The sequence below is a fragment of the Perca flavescens genome, chromosome 5 (genome assembly GCF_004354835.1).
Source record: "Perca flavescens isolate YP-PL-M2 chromosome 5, PFLA_1.0, whole genome shotgun sequence".
Lineage (NCBI taxonomy): Eukaryota > Metazoa > Chordata > Actinopteri > Perciformes > Percidae > Perca > Perca flavescens.
Window position 1 is genome coordinate 595,771 of NC_041335.1, and position 16,498 is coordinate 612,268.

Here is a 16,498-nt window from a genome sequence, read left to right on the forward strand (position 1 = left end):
TTTTGATTTATTATTACGTTATTTTGTTTTATTTATTTATTTTTCATTTATCTCCACCATCATCATCACCATTATTATTATTGTTATTATTATCACATTATGTATTTATATTTATTTATTTATTAAGTACAAGAGACGTTTTAGCAGAGACAGTTTAGAGAATCTTTAATTGTCCATAGTTTTAGTTATTAAACTTTCTAGATATTGTGATCCACACTCCACACCAGCTGGGGGCGGTAATGCACCACATCGTTGTTTAATAACCGCCAATAATCCATGCCAATAATGCTCAAAGAAGCCGGCGCAGGAAGCAGCAGCAGAAGCCCAGCAGCCTCCAGCTGTGGTCTACAGTCATTGGGTGGACATCATGCTGCTCTTCACTAAGTCTCCATGTGTTTATTGGCAGATATGTCAGCTTGCGAACACACGGCTCAACACGGTGAACCCACACACACTGAGGAACCTGTTTACCCAGGTAGCTATAGCTCCATAGCATAGCATAGCATAGCATAGCTATCTAACTAACGTTATGTGTCCATAGGAGCTGACAACACACGCTGCTATGTTGCTAAGTTGATGTCATGTGGCTAACGCCAGTTGTTGCATCATATATCATAGTTCACTAACACTGATTTAACTCTCATATTAACGCTATTTAATATTTAATATTCCAGCTCAGGAGCTTGTCTCGCCCGTCCACTGCGCATGCGCTGCAGCCCATCTGTCGGCCAAACAACAAAGTAAGTTCTGCCACCAGCAGATTCCATTCACAAGTCTCGCAGTTTAAGGAAACACCTCCCAGGACGTGTTGTAGGCTGTCTTCTCTTCAGTCTCAACACAGATCATGTAGAAGCTGAGTAAAGTTAGAAACGCCATGGAAATAAATTATATAAAGTTGCATACATTGCAGAGAAAATGTGAAAATAAAATAATCCAAAGTGTGTTTAGTTAACTGATTGTGATGATCAGGTTTGTTTAGTATGTGACCTGAGTTTTTCTCTCAGTGGTTTGAGAGCAGACTTGATGGTGACAGGTGGAGGAAAAACATCCATGTGACGTCACTAAGGCTGGAGAACCCCCCCCCTGTTCAGACCAGGTAAGCCACAGTTTCTTCCTTTTCTAAGCATCAGCCGTGTGGCCGGTGCTGAATAGTTGGACTAACGTGTAACGGTGTGTCCCTGTCCTCCAGTGAGCTGTCTGAAGCAGCGTATGAGAAGCTGGCAGACGAGACGCTGGACGCTCTGACTGACTATTTTGAAGACCTGATGGATGAAGCTTTCACTGGAGCAGAGTACGATGTCTTGTTCTCTGTAAGTCAGGCTATGTCCTGTTCCTCTGCCCCTTTGGAACGTCCGACTGCACTAAATGTTGTTGTTACACACTTAGAATAGCTTGATGGGCTTCAGTTGATCAGGCCACTCACCGAGAGCAAGGTAACTGGCTTATTATCGTGGTTATATTTTTTGTGTGACATCACCTAAAGCAGTTTATCAGACTTCACACAGCTCCCTCGAGCCAAAAAAAGGCTTTATACAATTTTTTCCACATCTGCAGTAGAACTCCCCAACATCTGCAATCCCCCTTTAACCTCCTGTAGACTTTAAAGGTGACGGTACAGTCAAACGTTTCTGGTTGCTCCTTCTCAAACATTCACTCTAGGGCTGTCAAAAATGGCCAAAAATGATGGTTTGAATATATTGGAATATCTACTTTTGCGCATTTTGGCCATAAGAGGGGCAAACCAATACAACAAGAGACATAACTACTTGTATAGGTAGATTTATTTCAACGTATAAAAGATCTTGATATATTACAAAATAAACTAATAAGAAAAGTTAGTTGTTTGTAATTTAGTCATAAACATCCGAGTCTCTTGCCGTTCCTTGAATTGTCTGACGATTTTGGCATCACTCCTTACCGACAGAGGTTCTGAATCTTGTTGTCTCGCCGTCTTTGTGGGGTCTTCTTCTTTACCCTCGTCGTTTGTTTTCTTTGTTCCGGTAGCGCCAGCCGCATCATAGAAACGTCATCAACGCGCCCACTCGACGGGTCTCAATCAGACAAACTCAGACAGGGAGCAAAACATTTAGGGAGCAGCGGTCCAGGCCCATGCAAGAACGCACCATCCACAATATTTCAATATAAATTTTCTTTTTCGAATGTCTGATTGTTTTTGCAATTGGAAGGAATACATATTTTTTGACAGCCCTAATGCCCTCAGAAAAACCAGGTTAAGCAGGTAATCAGAGAACGTGTTCACATGCACTGTAGTAACTTGGTTACTACAAGTCCATGCATACACGCAGCATGTCAGTAATCCGACTCTCTCCCCTTCCCCACTCCGTGTTTGAAAGCATGGTTTCTTATTAGATAGAAGACAGATGAAAGGAAGGTGATGCTCCTGACATGCAGTGAGAAGAGCACATCTTTTTATTTTTGTGTTAATCTCAGGTGTAGTCTGACTTTGGATGCATCGTTGCGTGTTATGTCATCTCCTGAAGTCTTTGTCCTGCACATGCTGACATATAAAACTCCAATTATTGCTGCCTTATTGATTTCTTGCCAGCAGAATCGACACACTTAGAGCCTGTTGTTCTTGTTGGCAGACACTTAAGTTTATCTGGCAGGAAGCTTAAAAGCTGTAAATCTTGGAGTAACACAGAAGCAGTGAGAGACATAGCCTGACTTATCAGAAAGGAGGATACATTTTCAGGACAGAGGGACAGGTAGAGAGGACCAGGGAGCTAACCTTACTGTTTGGAAAATGGCAGCAACTCCTTCTGAGGCCAGAGGGAGCGAGCGAGAACATCTTTTCCATGGAGAAAAGCCTTCGGTGGTGGTCTTTGCTCTTCTTTCATTGAAGAAATCCTCTCCAGTTGTGATAGAAGGGATGCTACTGCAGCACCTACGCTAACCTCTGTAGGCTCGGACACAAACGCATTACTTGAAGCCTGACTAGATTCGTGTGATACCGTGCAAGATAACTGGGGAGCAGGAGGCCGTTGAGAAGTCACAGCAGCTTAAGTTATTTTTTCCTGTTTGGGTATCATTGTGTAGTTTTTATTCCTATTAATTATGATTCTACTCACCACCTCCGTTGCTCTGAAACAAAGCGGTGCCTCTGTCAGTCACAGCTGAGTGCGCAAGGACTCTAACTGTTAAATCATATTATCTTAACAAACACTTTGGAAAAGATACCCATCTAACATTGAACAGTGTGTGTTAATGAGACTCCATCAGGCAGCGCTGCATGCTTCTTCCTCAGATGTGACCTACAATATTCACCTTAATGATAACACGACCCAGTCTGAATCTGACATCCAAATCAGATGAAATAAGATAAGATGGAGCTTTACTGAGATGATCAGCCTACTGGACCAGCACCAGCCGTGTCGGATGGAGGGCAGCGTTTCATTGCTGCCACCTCCTGGCTTTTCATAGAGAGGTGTTTGGTGTTGCACCAGTCTGTTCTTGTCTTCACTGACTCTGGTCATCCTTTGACCTGTCCTCTAGCGCCACCATGAGGTTGATATATTTGGCTTTTAATCAAACATTTCAACAACTAAATTCTGTACAGATTTTCTTAGTTTTTAGTGCATATAGTTACGTTTAGCATATAGCTCAGAGCCTCAATGTGCATACTTAGGCACTCTCAGTATCTGATTCATTAAGTTTGAACTGGAAATAAATCCTTCAGACGCCGCACAGTTGGACAGAACAGTATTATGTGTTCCTACAAGCTGATGCTATTTGGGAGTGTTTAGATTGGATATATCACCAGGGTGGGTGTGTGAGCCTGATTTTAGACAGATGAGTGCATGTGTGGAGGGAAAGGTGCATTTTGTTTCCGGTTTCCCACTGTTATCATCACACTGCACTGTCCTCCTGTCTGTCAGTAGTATGTCTGTCCTGGCACTGTGAGATGTCCTCTGGGATGTCCCCTCTACAGATCCGTTTTGGTTGGACAGCAGCTGTCTCCACTGACTGATTGGCCAGTGTTCCAATCTTGGCAGCTGACCCCCTTTTTCAACTGGCTGTAGTGACATATGAGGCAATAAACAACACACACACACACACACACACACACACACACACACACACACACACACACACACACACACACACACACACACACACACACACACAAAGCAGTACTGTAGAGTGTCTCATAGAGGCTGGAGTAAATCTTTATGGAATAATCAACTCTGTACCTGTAAGTGCAATCCTCTAGCATGAATGATTCACAAAGAATCACACAAGATTTTCAAGGAACAGACCAAAATGTCATGCAATTGAATAGACCTACAACCAATTAGAGCAAGGAAACAGCGTAAGAGAATTTTGATTCATATTTGATCAGCAGCGCCTAGTTTGACAGTTGGATTTGAGTTTGGTGAGCCTGGTGCGTTGTGATGGATGGAGAATGCTAGTTAAGTCCAGTAACTAGGTTCAAGCGTGACTGTCAGTCATTGTATCAAACCAGCCCCATGTAAGATAAACGGTTGTGATTGGCCTGTCCAGGTTCTCTTCAGCTGTGTATCTGTCTGAATGGGAGGGGGGCCAGACTGTCTGACACGTGAGCTGGCAGAGTCATCTGGTTTCCAGGCCAGCAATCCTCCCTCGTCCATAATGTAGTATCATCGCTATTACAGAGTGGCTTTAATGGCCGAGGTATTGGCATGCTTAAATAAATAGTTCCTATGCCTTAAATCGTTTTTTACATTTCTCTCTGTTCAGATCAAACAAACAAGATACAGCATGTTCATCAGTGAGCTTCAGAGGGGCTGGGAGGTGAATGTTTGAACTGTGTGCACAGCCAGGCTAGCTGTTTTCCCCCCCAGCTTTGTGCCGAACACACAGACACTCTGAAAAAAGAATATGTTGAATATAACAGATATAATAGCTGGCTAGAGCAGAGTGGGAAGGCAAAGCATATGGAATCCGAGCGTTGTGTGAAGCCTCAGAGTATTGCAGTATATTTGTAGAGGTTTATGGTTGAAATAGCTTATTAAATTGTTTTTGTCACATGAAATGTGTTAATGTGTTTCTGTTGTGTCTGTGGTTGATGTACAGAGTGGCGTGTTGACAGTGAAGCTGGGCAGGGAGCACGGCACCTACGTCATCAACAAACAGACGCCAAACAAACAGATCTGGCTGTCTTCTCCCACCAGGTAAGACTGGAACATCCCAGAGTTGTTCTCCGACACCTGCATCAGTAAGACACTAACATCTGTCTCTAAATCACACTTATAGCACATAAACAAATGATAACAAAGCGGATTCTGCTTTATGTACAAATGCATTCTGTTGCATACATTTGATGCTTCTTTACAATTATTAGTACAGGTACTGTTTTGTTAGCAAACATGATAATGGAGTTATATGCAACCACTCCAGGATTTCTCCTCTCTGTGTCCATGCAGCCATGCGGAGGCTGACGGTAGGATGTTACTCGAGGCTGTCAGACAAAATTGATTTTTACTGGTGATTCAGATGTTGTTGTGCTTGCTGTTCTTGTGCCACAAGACTTAAAGAAGGTACTGTACAGAACAGAAAATTTCCGGTACCTTACAGCACATGACATTTTAGAGGGCCTTGGATCTGAAACGGCGTGTGCACTCCAAATGTTCCTTGCTCTATGTGTGACAGCGTGTCCAGCTTTGTTGGTCATGGCAAATAAAAAAAGGCCTTGTTGACATTGACCATGGCACCAGACGAAATCCCTCAAAATGTAGTACACGGGTTTAAGAGGTTTGTGATGTTGCTTTATGATGGAACGGAACATGCAGATCAGGCAGACCTCAGCAACCAGTGCCTGTCTGGAACAGCATGTGAGGAGGGCAGCTGACCAGGCATGTGGTGTGTGGGGACCGGCACTGCCATCGCCTGCAGTAGCTTCTACTAGCTGGGGCTGGACCATTTTTAAATCCATATTTTGTGTCAAATTATTGACATTGGTCAGAGTGGCGGTCAGAGCTCTAAGAACTGACTTCTTCTCTTCTTTAGCCAATCATTGCCATGCGGTGTCTGCGTTGTTACAAAAGCTTGGAGGTGCGTGGCTCGGTGCTCAGACCCTGTGCACACAGTCGCACACAGTCGCCCAGGCCGCAGTTGCATAATATGGCCGTCCACACCGGCCCAACCGCGCTGACTGCAAGAAGCACAAAACAAGTTTTAGTTTACATAGGGTTTGTCTCTGGTAGGGACTTTAATGAAGATCAAACCAAGTGTCACGTATGAATTATGCATAAATGAAATGGGTCATTCTAAAGGGTTCACTTTCTATTTATTGACACTGTAAAACAATCTGAACTGACCGCCTGTGAGCTGATTTCCTTGCTCGTCTTTTTGCAGTGGACCGAAGCGTTACGACTGGACAGGTGAACGCTGGGTGTACTCTCATGATGGTCTGAGCCTCCACCAGCTGCTCTCTAAAGAGTTCTCCATCATCTTCAGTAAAACCATGGACCTATCTGACCTGCCATACTCCTGAGGTGCCACAGCCACTAATGACTGCCTACAGTGGGACTACTGCGAATCATCCAACTACTGTCAGATCCTATAGGAGCCACGGACACACAGTATTTATACACAACTCTACAGTAACGTCACAGTAAACGCCCTGAGGAGAGCAGCTGTATATAATGAGTGATCTATATGTGTTCTATAATAACGTATTGTTTGAGTTTATTTCATTTACAGCATTTTAAAAGCAAACGGGTTTGCACCAAAGTGCTTCAACAAAGACAGACATATTATGTATGTATACAGGCAAAAAAACGATATATGTGCATAAATATTGTCATTTTATTAAATATTTGACAAACCTTCAGATGTAGATGTGGTTCTATGTAGACCAGACTCTTTATGCTGTCTGGTTTCATTGAGTTGTGGCTGTCGCTGAGAAAGCTGACTGCGACTAAGGGGGCAGTATGATCTCTCAGATCTCTGCAGGATTTTGTAGAGCTAATCAAAGTCATGTAAAGCAGGAACATTAAAAATTAAAACTCTCAAAGCTGTTTTCTGTTTCTTCAGTATCCTACAGAATTGGCTTTTTATCCACAAGTTTGTAATTTGTCCACATTTTACATTTCACCAAGTTTTATTTAATGCTTTTTTCCTTTTCATCCGTTATTACTCCAGTATATCTAAATTTAGTAACTTCCTCATTCATCAATCTTTCCACCTTTTGATGAAAAGATTCAGAGGTGTGCGCGGTCACAGAAGGCTTGTATCATGTGGACGCGCGTGGACAGTTTTGTTATTACTTAGAATTACTCATGGGGGCGGCAGACACTACCCACTATAGCTTTAAAATATATTTGTATTCATTTATTTTATTCCAGCCCAATTCCATTCATATAGCTTCAACTCCTGAACCATACTGTTTAATTGCATAAACACAAACGCTCCAGTGACAGGGAACCTTTCTTTATGAATGATTTCATATTGCATATAAGCAGCAGCAGGACTGATGTATGCTCTGCATGCCACTGTGTGGCACTGTGGGCTAACTGGGTGCTGGCATGTTGCTGAAGTGGACCACACTGAACTTAATGGTGCCTGCGTTGGGACAGAGCCATGTGTTGTCCATCCTCCGAGCCCGGCAACATGTTTCCTGTTAGGCTCTTTCACATTAAAGGCTCCAGAGTTTGCCTTTCAAGACTAGTTGGTTCTATAAAAGCCTGATTTCAATAGAATGTACACACTGTCCAACACAGGACATATTTATTTCCTGTTTTTTTTTTTTTTTTTTTTTTACCTACAGTTAGTGTTTGTTTCCTTTTAAAACCGAGATCTTCAACAGGGGGTCTGGGAGTCAATGCAGGGGGGGACACCAAATTATTGTTAATTTTTGAAAGTTTTTAAAAAAATTAAAAATTCTTAACATGAATCCAACATATTATTAGCAAATATAAACCCCCACTGCCTATAGGTAAAGTAGTCACTAAGGTAGCCCCCCACAGATCCAGTTAATTCTAAGGATTCACTGTACCACATGTATGTTTAACATTAAAAGATGATTTATAAAATCACGCCAACCATTATTATTTTAATAGCTTAGTATTCTATGCATAAAAAGGTATACATAACTACACATTATTGTATAGGCCCAGCTAATTTTAAACATATGTAGTAGGGGGTCCCTAGCCTCGTGAGACTGTCCTGATCTGGCGAGCTCCAGTTTTCCACTCGCAGATCAGTCTGGCATCTTGAGGCAGAGAAACTTTGGAGCCGTTAGCCAAACGACCGGGCCAATCAGCGTTGGTTTTGAGGTGGGTTAGGTGGTGATAGACCGATGGTTCATCCAATCTGCTAACCAGTATTTTCAGCCAGCGGTAGCCCTAATTCTGTTAGCCGCGCACTAATGCTTTTTTTCTCTTGGATCCTTCTTTTGGAATATGGTCCGTGAACCTGAAATGGTGCCTTTTATTCCTAAATTCTCGTTACACAAACGGCAAATCTCCTTTACCAACATGTTGCTTGCATGCTGAGCTTACGAGCTATGCTTTGCCTGCAGCAGCAGGGGCTTGTGGTTGTATTTTCATACGCTTTGTGGATTTGATTGGTAGATTTGGCCCGTCTATCACCAACATAGGTGATAGACAGATGGTTCATCCAATCAAATAACCAGTATTCCGCCCCTTCCCAAAAGTTCTCCAAAGGAAAGTTCCCAGATGGATATGCCGAGCAAATGCGAAGCAATCCATCTGGCGGAGTCAGGTTAGGGGGTCCCTGCTCCATCTCTAAAAAAAACATGAAGACCCCCGCTTTAAACAGGACCGGGATTGTTCCCTAACCTTAACCAAGTGTTTATTATTGTAACCATGATGACAAAGCTCCCCTTACCTTTACAAAGTATATATTTTATTCCAAACCATGATCTTTACCTAAACCTAATCAAATGTTGGTGTTGTGACATCATAAAACCCATTTATTTTTAGTGATGGATTCGTTGTGGAAGGCACAGACCGATGATGTCATACTGCTTTGTGTGTCGTTCTAAAGGGCAGTTACAAACAACGTATTTTGTCATTTAATTTGGAGGATTTGTTGGTTTTCAAATTCTCACTTTGTGCCATGCCTTTGCTGCATGGCAGATATGGCATGCCTATGGCAACTTTTAGTTTTCAAGGGAATTTCTCAGAGAAATATTTCTTGCATTGCTAACAGCTGAAACTGACTGCTGGAGTTTTCTTCCCATATATAAGTGATGTGGTCATCTATTGGCAAGTTTGAACACATTTTCATCTGAATATAAACAGAAAAGCCATTATGTTGTTGGAGTTCCATCAGCAGTAGTAAATGTTTTGAAGGAATGTAGGAACTCCACAGTAATATGAACGACTGATATTAGAGGTCAGGCCAGTGTAAGAGGATATAAATGGGATTGTTTCCCAGACTGACATTAACTGATCTGAATTTAAATGACATTTTCCTTGTACACTGCATGTTTTTACCAGCAGGTTTCTCCTGATGCGACGTTATGTACTCCGTTTCCCAGGAATCACTAATTCAAAGTGTGCATGGTGATGTTATAGTGACGGATGAATCAGGTCACAGAAGCTTATGATGCAACCATGACACAATCCCGCACAGCAGCAGGCCTCATCATCCTCTCTGCAGACTCCATGATCAGGATCTACCACTCTGTGTGTGTGTGTGTGTGTGTGTGTGTGTGTGTGTGTGTGTGTGTGTGTGTGTGTGTGTGTGTGTGTGTGTGTGTGTGTGTGTGTGTGTGTGTGTGTTCCCATGCTTCCGTTTGCACACAGATCCCTGTTTCCATTAATTTGAGGAACAATAGAACAAAGATCTTTGCTTTGATCCATCAACCTACTAATGCTCACTCCGTCCTTTCTCAACTATCCTACACTGAAATCATGAGGGGAAATGTACTAGTTCAATCCATTTTGTCAAAAATGTAAGGGTAAATGAATCATGGATTTTATTTTTTGTTTTTCATATAATACAATTTAATATGCCCATCCCTCAGCGGATCATTTAATAACAATAAAACTCAAAGGGAAGAATATAAATGAACAAATAAAGGATCCACAGACCCCCAAAAAAAGAAAAATATTCTTGCTGAAGTTGTAGATAGTGAGTTACAGCCTCCAATAATTATTACAACCCACAATGTAAAAAATGTTGGATAGCACAAACGAGGATGATTTGCAATGACAATTAATATTCATAGGATTGTTCCTTCATTCAGTCTGACAAAATGTGAAGCCAATTTTTGCTTTGCTTTATTCACGCAAACTTGACCTGTGTTTTTGTCATCTCACCACCAATTGGCTTTTGAGGTGCCTTAACAATGTCATGCTACTTTTGTAGACAATCAATGAAAACTGTTTACAGTGAGGCCTAATTCCCTGTTAGCCAATGTTCATTAGGCAAATAGCACAATGACTGCTATGCTAAAAATGTTTTATTCTGATCCACTAGGATGCATCCTCTGAAAGGGATCGGTCTGACCAGTAGTTGTCCAGATTTCTTGGTCCGGGAGAAATGTGTGTTCTTTTGTTTTAATGTAATGTTACGTTGCAGAGAGTGAACACTGACCAAAGTTTGAAAAAAAAAACCTAAAGGTAACGGGGGTGGATGTGGCGGATTATCACTCTAAGCACCCAGAGGCTTAGTGCCACTATTCTCCTCCTGTGGTGGGATTTTCTGTGTGAATTATGTAACAGTAATGCTTCAGCACAGATCAGCACACAGCTGTTTTGTCTTTTGGCCTTGTTCCACTGCTGCTCTGTCTCCTGTGTGCAGCGCTCAGCTTCCAGACGACGCGCTCTACTCCTCAGCGCTGCGACCGCAAACACCTACTGACAACAAGGGTGGACCCGCTGGGGGCAAGCAACGTGTTGTCATGGCAACAGGTTGACTGACTGGTGTTGCTTTAATTGTAGAGCTCTGATGAGTAACAACATGAAGTACAAGAAGTTCATGACCATCATGCAGGCAGCTCTCGGAATCGCCCCCCTCAACAAGAGAGAGCTGATCCCCCCGCCACGCAGACTCTGGAAACCTGCGCGGTGAGTTCTTGGTCTGTGTGTGTGTGTGTGTGTGTGTGTGTGTGTGTGTGTGTGTTTCCATTGAGTATGTGTGTGAGTGCACCCAGAGTGGGTGGTCAAGAGATCAATGTAAAATCAAAGAGAATCACTTTATGTTAATGATGCCTCAGCTCCCTGCAGGCCTTCAAATCAAAAGCAGACATTAATATTCAACCGTTCAAACATGTTTTTGCTAATGCAAGCTCCACGCATATTTACTGGCTCACAGAGCGGAATAATTGTAATTTTAATGCATTTACGAAGATAATTCTCACTGGTTATGAAATGTCTACAGTACCATGGTATGTCTTATTAAAAAGATTAGGGATTTAGAGAAGAATCTCATAATATTCCATGATTTGATTCATTTTCAAAGCAGCTTTATTATTACTGAAAACTTAGTGAACAAGTAATCCCATTAAAAACATAGCATGCACCATATGTGAAAGTAATCGCAGAAGCTTCCTTTAGACCCTTCTAATGTCACTTTATACTCAGCTTTTTTTGAACAAAGTCCCCAAACAAATCTGCAGTTCATCAAATTACCACAAAGGGATTGGCACAATAAACCGGGGGCTTTCAGGGTACTTGAAAGTGTGGGGGATCTGCCTTGTTACCCACAAGTACCGGTACGTCCAAGGACTATTTATTCAATATTTCATATATCTGTATCTATATATTTCCAATTCTTTCTGTAAATGTGATGATGACTATCATGGAAAATCACTCTCACCTGACCACACTGTCATGTCCAAACCCAGCCCTCCTGCCCCAGGGTTTAAAACTACAACCCTGACACAACAGGGGACACATTCTTCTCAGGAGCCCCTTTTGTCTCTGATGAGAGTCATATACCACTCCAAATCGCTGTGGTATATAATGAATGGACCACCTCTATCTCATCCATTATTTTCTTATATAGTATTTCTCATAACACTCACATGTCAGAAGTAGATTAAACATCTGGAGCCCAGCCAGATGCCCACCCTTACAGAGTGTTAAACAGCAAGAATGAATGGCATTTAATTGCAACATGATGAAGAGTAGATCTGTTTATAGGCTTGATGACATGACATAACATAAAGTACAGTGCAGAATGCAAGCTGCACACTAATGATGGCAGTTATAAGACAAAGGATGTTCCCAGTACAGTATAGGCTATATACTGTACACTACCTTGTGATTATTATCCATTTGATTTACTCCAAAGCTTCAGCAGCACAAACAAACCTCTTGAGCTTTTAGAATGGGCTGTCTTGTCTGTGTTTTCATTGTTTTTATTAATGATATATCACATTTGTAATTGGTTTTATCTGTCATAATTGTTGCGGTCAGCCAGCTATTTTTATACACTCGTACACTCAGCATTGATTAAAAGCAACAAATTCACACCCCACTGGATTGCTGAAAGGCATTGTGGGAAATGTCAATCACAACACTCAAAATAACAAAATCAAATATCAAAATAAACAATGTATTTAACAGTGTGCTTCTGTAGTCTAGTTCTTCCATAATGTGGTGGGCACACTGATTCAGGCTAGTAATGTCTGAATAATGAATGGATTCAAACTGATTAATTTATAATTGTGTGTTTAGAAAATGCACATATTTATATGTGTGTATGTGTGTGTGTGTGTGTGTGTACTTTATCTCTGGGGATTGTGAGGACATTCTGGGACATTTATTTCCTAGATTGATGTGTGGGGTGCCAGGGCTGTTACTACCTAACCAAAGGGGGAGCTGTGTCCGCATTCTTGGCTGGATGTCAATCCTGTTCTCAGTGGGCATTACACTCTGCCAGAGTTATCCCTTGTCACAGATTGCTCTTGATGTTCATGGACAGTCTCTAAGCCCAGCTCAGATGTGGAGATGTCAGTATTGGCGGCCTGAGGGTTGCCTCTCTGCTTTTTGCAGATGATGTGGTTCTGCTGGCGTCTTCAGACCGTGACCTCCAGGGCTCACTGGGACAGTTTCCAGCCGAGTGTGAAGGGGCAGGGATAAGAGTCAGCAGCTCCTAGTCTGAGACCATGGTACTGCTGGAAAGACACGTTCCTCCCAAGAAAAAATTGTTATCAGCAAATATTATGGGAACGAGAAAGAAGTCAGGCGATGTTATTATAGGGCAACAGAGTCCACATAGGGTGGATGGAAACAACATGGAAGCAGCTGTTTATTTCCCGTCTCCAACCGACAGTCACTGTTGACTGTTTCTTTTAACCATGACCAAAACCACATCTTAACCATGACAACCAAGGTATCCTTACCTTAAAGAACTATTACTTTTAACTCACACTACAATTTCATGTCATTTATTTATGTATAAGGTCAACGCACATTAATCAACATTTCTCTAAATGTGCCAGTGTTAGCCAGCTGCAATTTTCCACTGCAGTCTTCGGCAAGGTGATTTGAAACCAATAAGGTGACAGTTAATAATAATAATAATAATACATCAACAATATCTACTATTCAGTACATGTAGCCATGCAACATGAAGCAGCAAAACACAGCCAAGCAATACTGATTATAATCCTTGTTTTCACAGTGATGTACCTTTCCCTTGATCCAGCTTGTCATATAGTCTGTTGAAGGAGGGCTGATCATTGCATTCATATATAGTTTAATGCTTTAGTTGTTGGGCAATTATATATATCTACAGTTAGCTGGGTTGTTTTTGGGGAATTGCGTTTCTTTGTTTGATTGTATTTTGAAGGACACGGTGGAGTCAAGGATAATCCAGTGATATTTAACATGAGAGACTAGGCCTCCTTGATATGGGATAGGAGAAAAAATGCTCTGGGTTGTTTGCATTTCCTTAAACCAGAGATCTTCAACAGGGGGTCCGGGACCCCTAAGGGGTCCTCAGAGTTAGTGCAGGGGGGGCTGCCAAATTATGTAAAAAAAAATATATATATAAATTTCTTATTTCTAAAATTAAAATAAGTCTGAAAATATACATTAATATGAATACAAAAGTTTAATAGCAAAGATAAATTGGCCTATTTGTGAAAAAAAGAAAAACTATACACATTGAAGATGAGCTTACTGTAGGTAAGTTAGCCACTGGTAGCCATACAGTTATGCTCAAGAAGTCACTGTGCCTTTCAGATGTATGTTTACCATTAAAACATGATGCATAAGTAATATGCATTTCTTTTCATCCTTTCTGCACAGTTTAATGTGCAACTCAATTGTATAGGGGGTCCCTACTCGGTCATTGAAGACGTTGAAGACCCCTGATTTAAACCAATCCCAACGGTCTTGGGCGGCGCTAAGCTCCAGACGCAGCGATGGTGGCTCTGCTAAATAGTCTCAGGAAGGAACTGGTTCTGGTGGAACGTTTGCACCCCGCAAAAGAAAACTCCAAATACAATATTACATGAAGTTAACTGTTGACACAATACAGTAACGTGAGCTATTTAAATTAGCTGATACATGGTGAAACCTCATTGGATCTTACCAGTGGATCTCTGTGTGGACTTCGTCCACAGCAATCCAGAATAAAAACAGTGGACGGATCTTCATTCTAATATATACCTGTTTGCTTTGTCATCCTGAAGCTGAGCATTAGATGCACACACACACTCACTAGAGCACACATGCAAGTACACACACACACACACACACACACACACACACACACACACAGGTACACACATACACACACAGGCACGCGCTCACAGAGGTCTTGCATGCAGCAGCAGTAGCAGGGCTCCTTCTCTCCCTCTATCTCTCATCTCTCCTCCCTTCCAGCCTCTCTCTCTCTCTCTGTCTCTCTCTCTCTCTCTCTCTACTCAGTCTTGCTTGGTCTCTGCTCTGTCAACAGCTCCTGCATCTTTCTCTATCCCTCCTCTTTTTTTTATCTGTATAACTCTCCGGCGTTCATCTGTCACCATGCGTCTCGGCATCTCCTCCTTCATTACGGATATCCTGAGCACCTCCAGTAACATCTGTTTCTGCTGGACCGAGGGCAAGGTAGAGTCAAACCTACTCCCCCTCTACCTCCCTGCTGCTGTGCTCTGGAGCAAGGCAGCAGCAGCGGCAGGGCTCAGGGCCTCTGGGTGCTGCTGGACACACACACACACACACACACACACACACACAATGTGTGATTGCATGAAGTTCAGTGGGCTGCTGTGGATGCTGTGTGTGTGTGTGTGTGTGTGTGTGTGTGTGTGTGTGTGTGTTAAGAGTTTTCTCTGTGTGTCATCATTGTCAAAGTTTGGCTTGCTCAGCTGTTTACTATTGGATTGGTTGAGTTGATATTACAATATGTAGTACAAGTTTGTGCCTCTATATGTGTATGTCTTGGTGTTGGGAGAGGGGCTGTACAGGGTTTATATTTGGTTCAGAGAGGTTACTGTGGTTTGGGGTGTTCTTGTATTAGCCAAAAGATCCTCATGTGCTGATGAAGATGTATTTAAATAGACCTACTAAGTTCTATCCTTATTCTATTTCTATCCTTTGAAATATAAGTAACAGTATGACATTACGTAAGCCCTAAACAAATGGTTTTTATTGGCTAACCTTCGTTCTAGTCAGTTTCATCTCTATGCATCCAGTACTAAGGTGTCTGGGATGGCTTTAGCCTATCTCAGCATAAAGAGAGAAACTGCAGTTCATCGTTCTATCAAAAGTGGAAAAATACAGCAAGTTAAATCTCTCGTATGAACCCCCTGTATCTTGTTAGCTTACAAGCTAACCACCAATGATGATATATTACCATACTGACTCACAGAAGCCAAATCGCTGCAATATAACACTAATTTGGACCTGGTCTGACTCAGGTCCTCATGCAGATCTCTATGATGCATTGAGTCACTGTGCCCAGCGGTTGTGGGTCAAAACAGGAGGTCCAGACTGAAATATCTCAATGATTGCTGGGAGCAGAGTTGTCCTCAGGATGAATTATAATAACTTTGACTCTCTGCGCCATTATCAGGTAATCCAACCTTTTGGTTTTTAACCAAACGACATTCCCATTAGGTTAGCTATACTTGGTGCCCTTAACATGCTAACATTGTACACTAAGATGGTGAACATGGATAACATTTCCTGCTGAACATCAGCATATTTACATTCTTTATGGTCAATATGTTTCCATGCAAATAGCCTAGCATTTAGCTGTTAGCATTTAGCTCAAAGCACTGCTGTGTCTAAGTGTCTGTAGACTCTTGATGGTCAAGACTACATCTAAGTTTATTTGACAAAATATCTAATTTAAACAAACTTATCTCAATCCAATTCAAAACTAAATTAGGTTGTACCATTGCACACATTGAACAGTTTTGTATATTCATTATTGGACTAAATGAAAAATAATTTTGTGCAGAGGAACATTGGTCAGGTCTACTGGTCACCAGTACTTTCTGGGACACAAATATATAATCTATAGCTACTGTAGCTGGATGAGTTTTCCATTAACGTTGTGAATTTCTCAT

General features: G+C 41.8%; 1 protein-coding gene across 1 annotated transcript; it reads left to right on the top strand.

Annotated features, from left to right (window-relative positions):
• The first annotated feature begins 294 nt into the window (after positions 1 to 294).
• fxn (frataxin) lies at positions 295 to 6,827 on the top strand. Its single transcript, XM_028578344.1, has 6 exons — positions 295 to 475; positions 675 to 740; positions 1,005 to 1,096; positions 1,190 to 1,310; positions 5,074 to 5,171; positions 6,355 to 6,827. Exons 1-6 carry the CDS (start codon positions 368 to 370, stop codon positions 6,491 to 6,493), a joined length of 624 nt encoding a protein of 207 aa, XP_028434145.1. The 5' UTR covers positions 295 to 367; the 3' UTR covers positions 6,494 to 6,827.
• Positions 6,828 to 16,498: the final 9,671 nt, after the last annotated feature.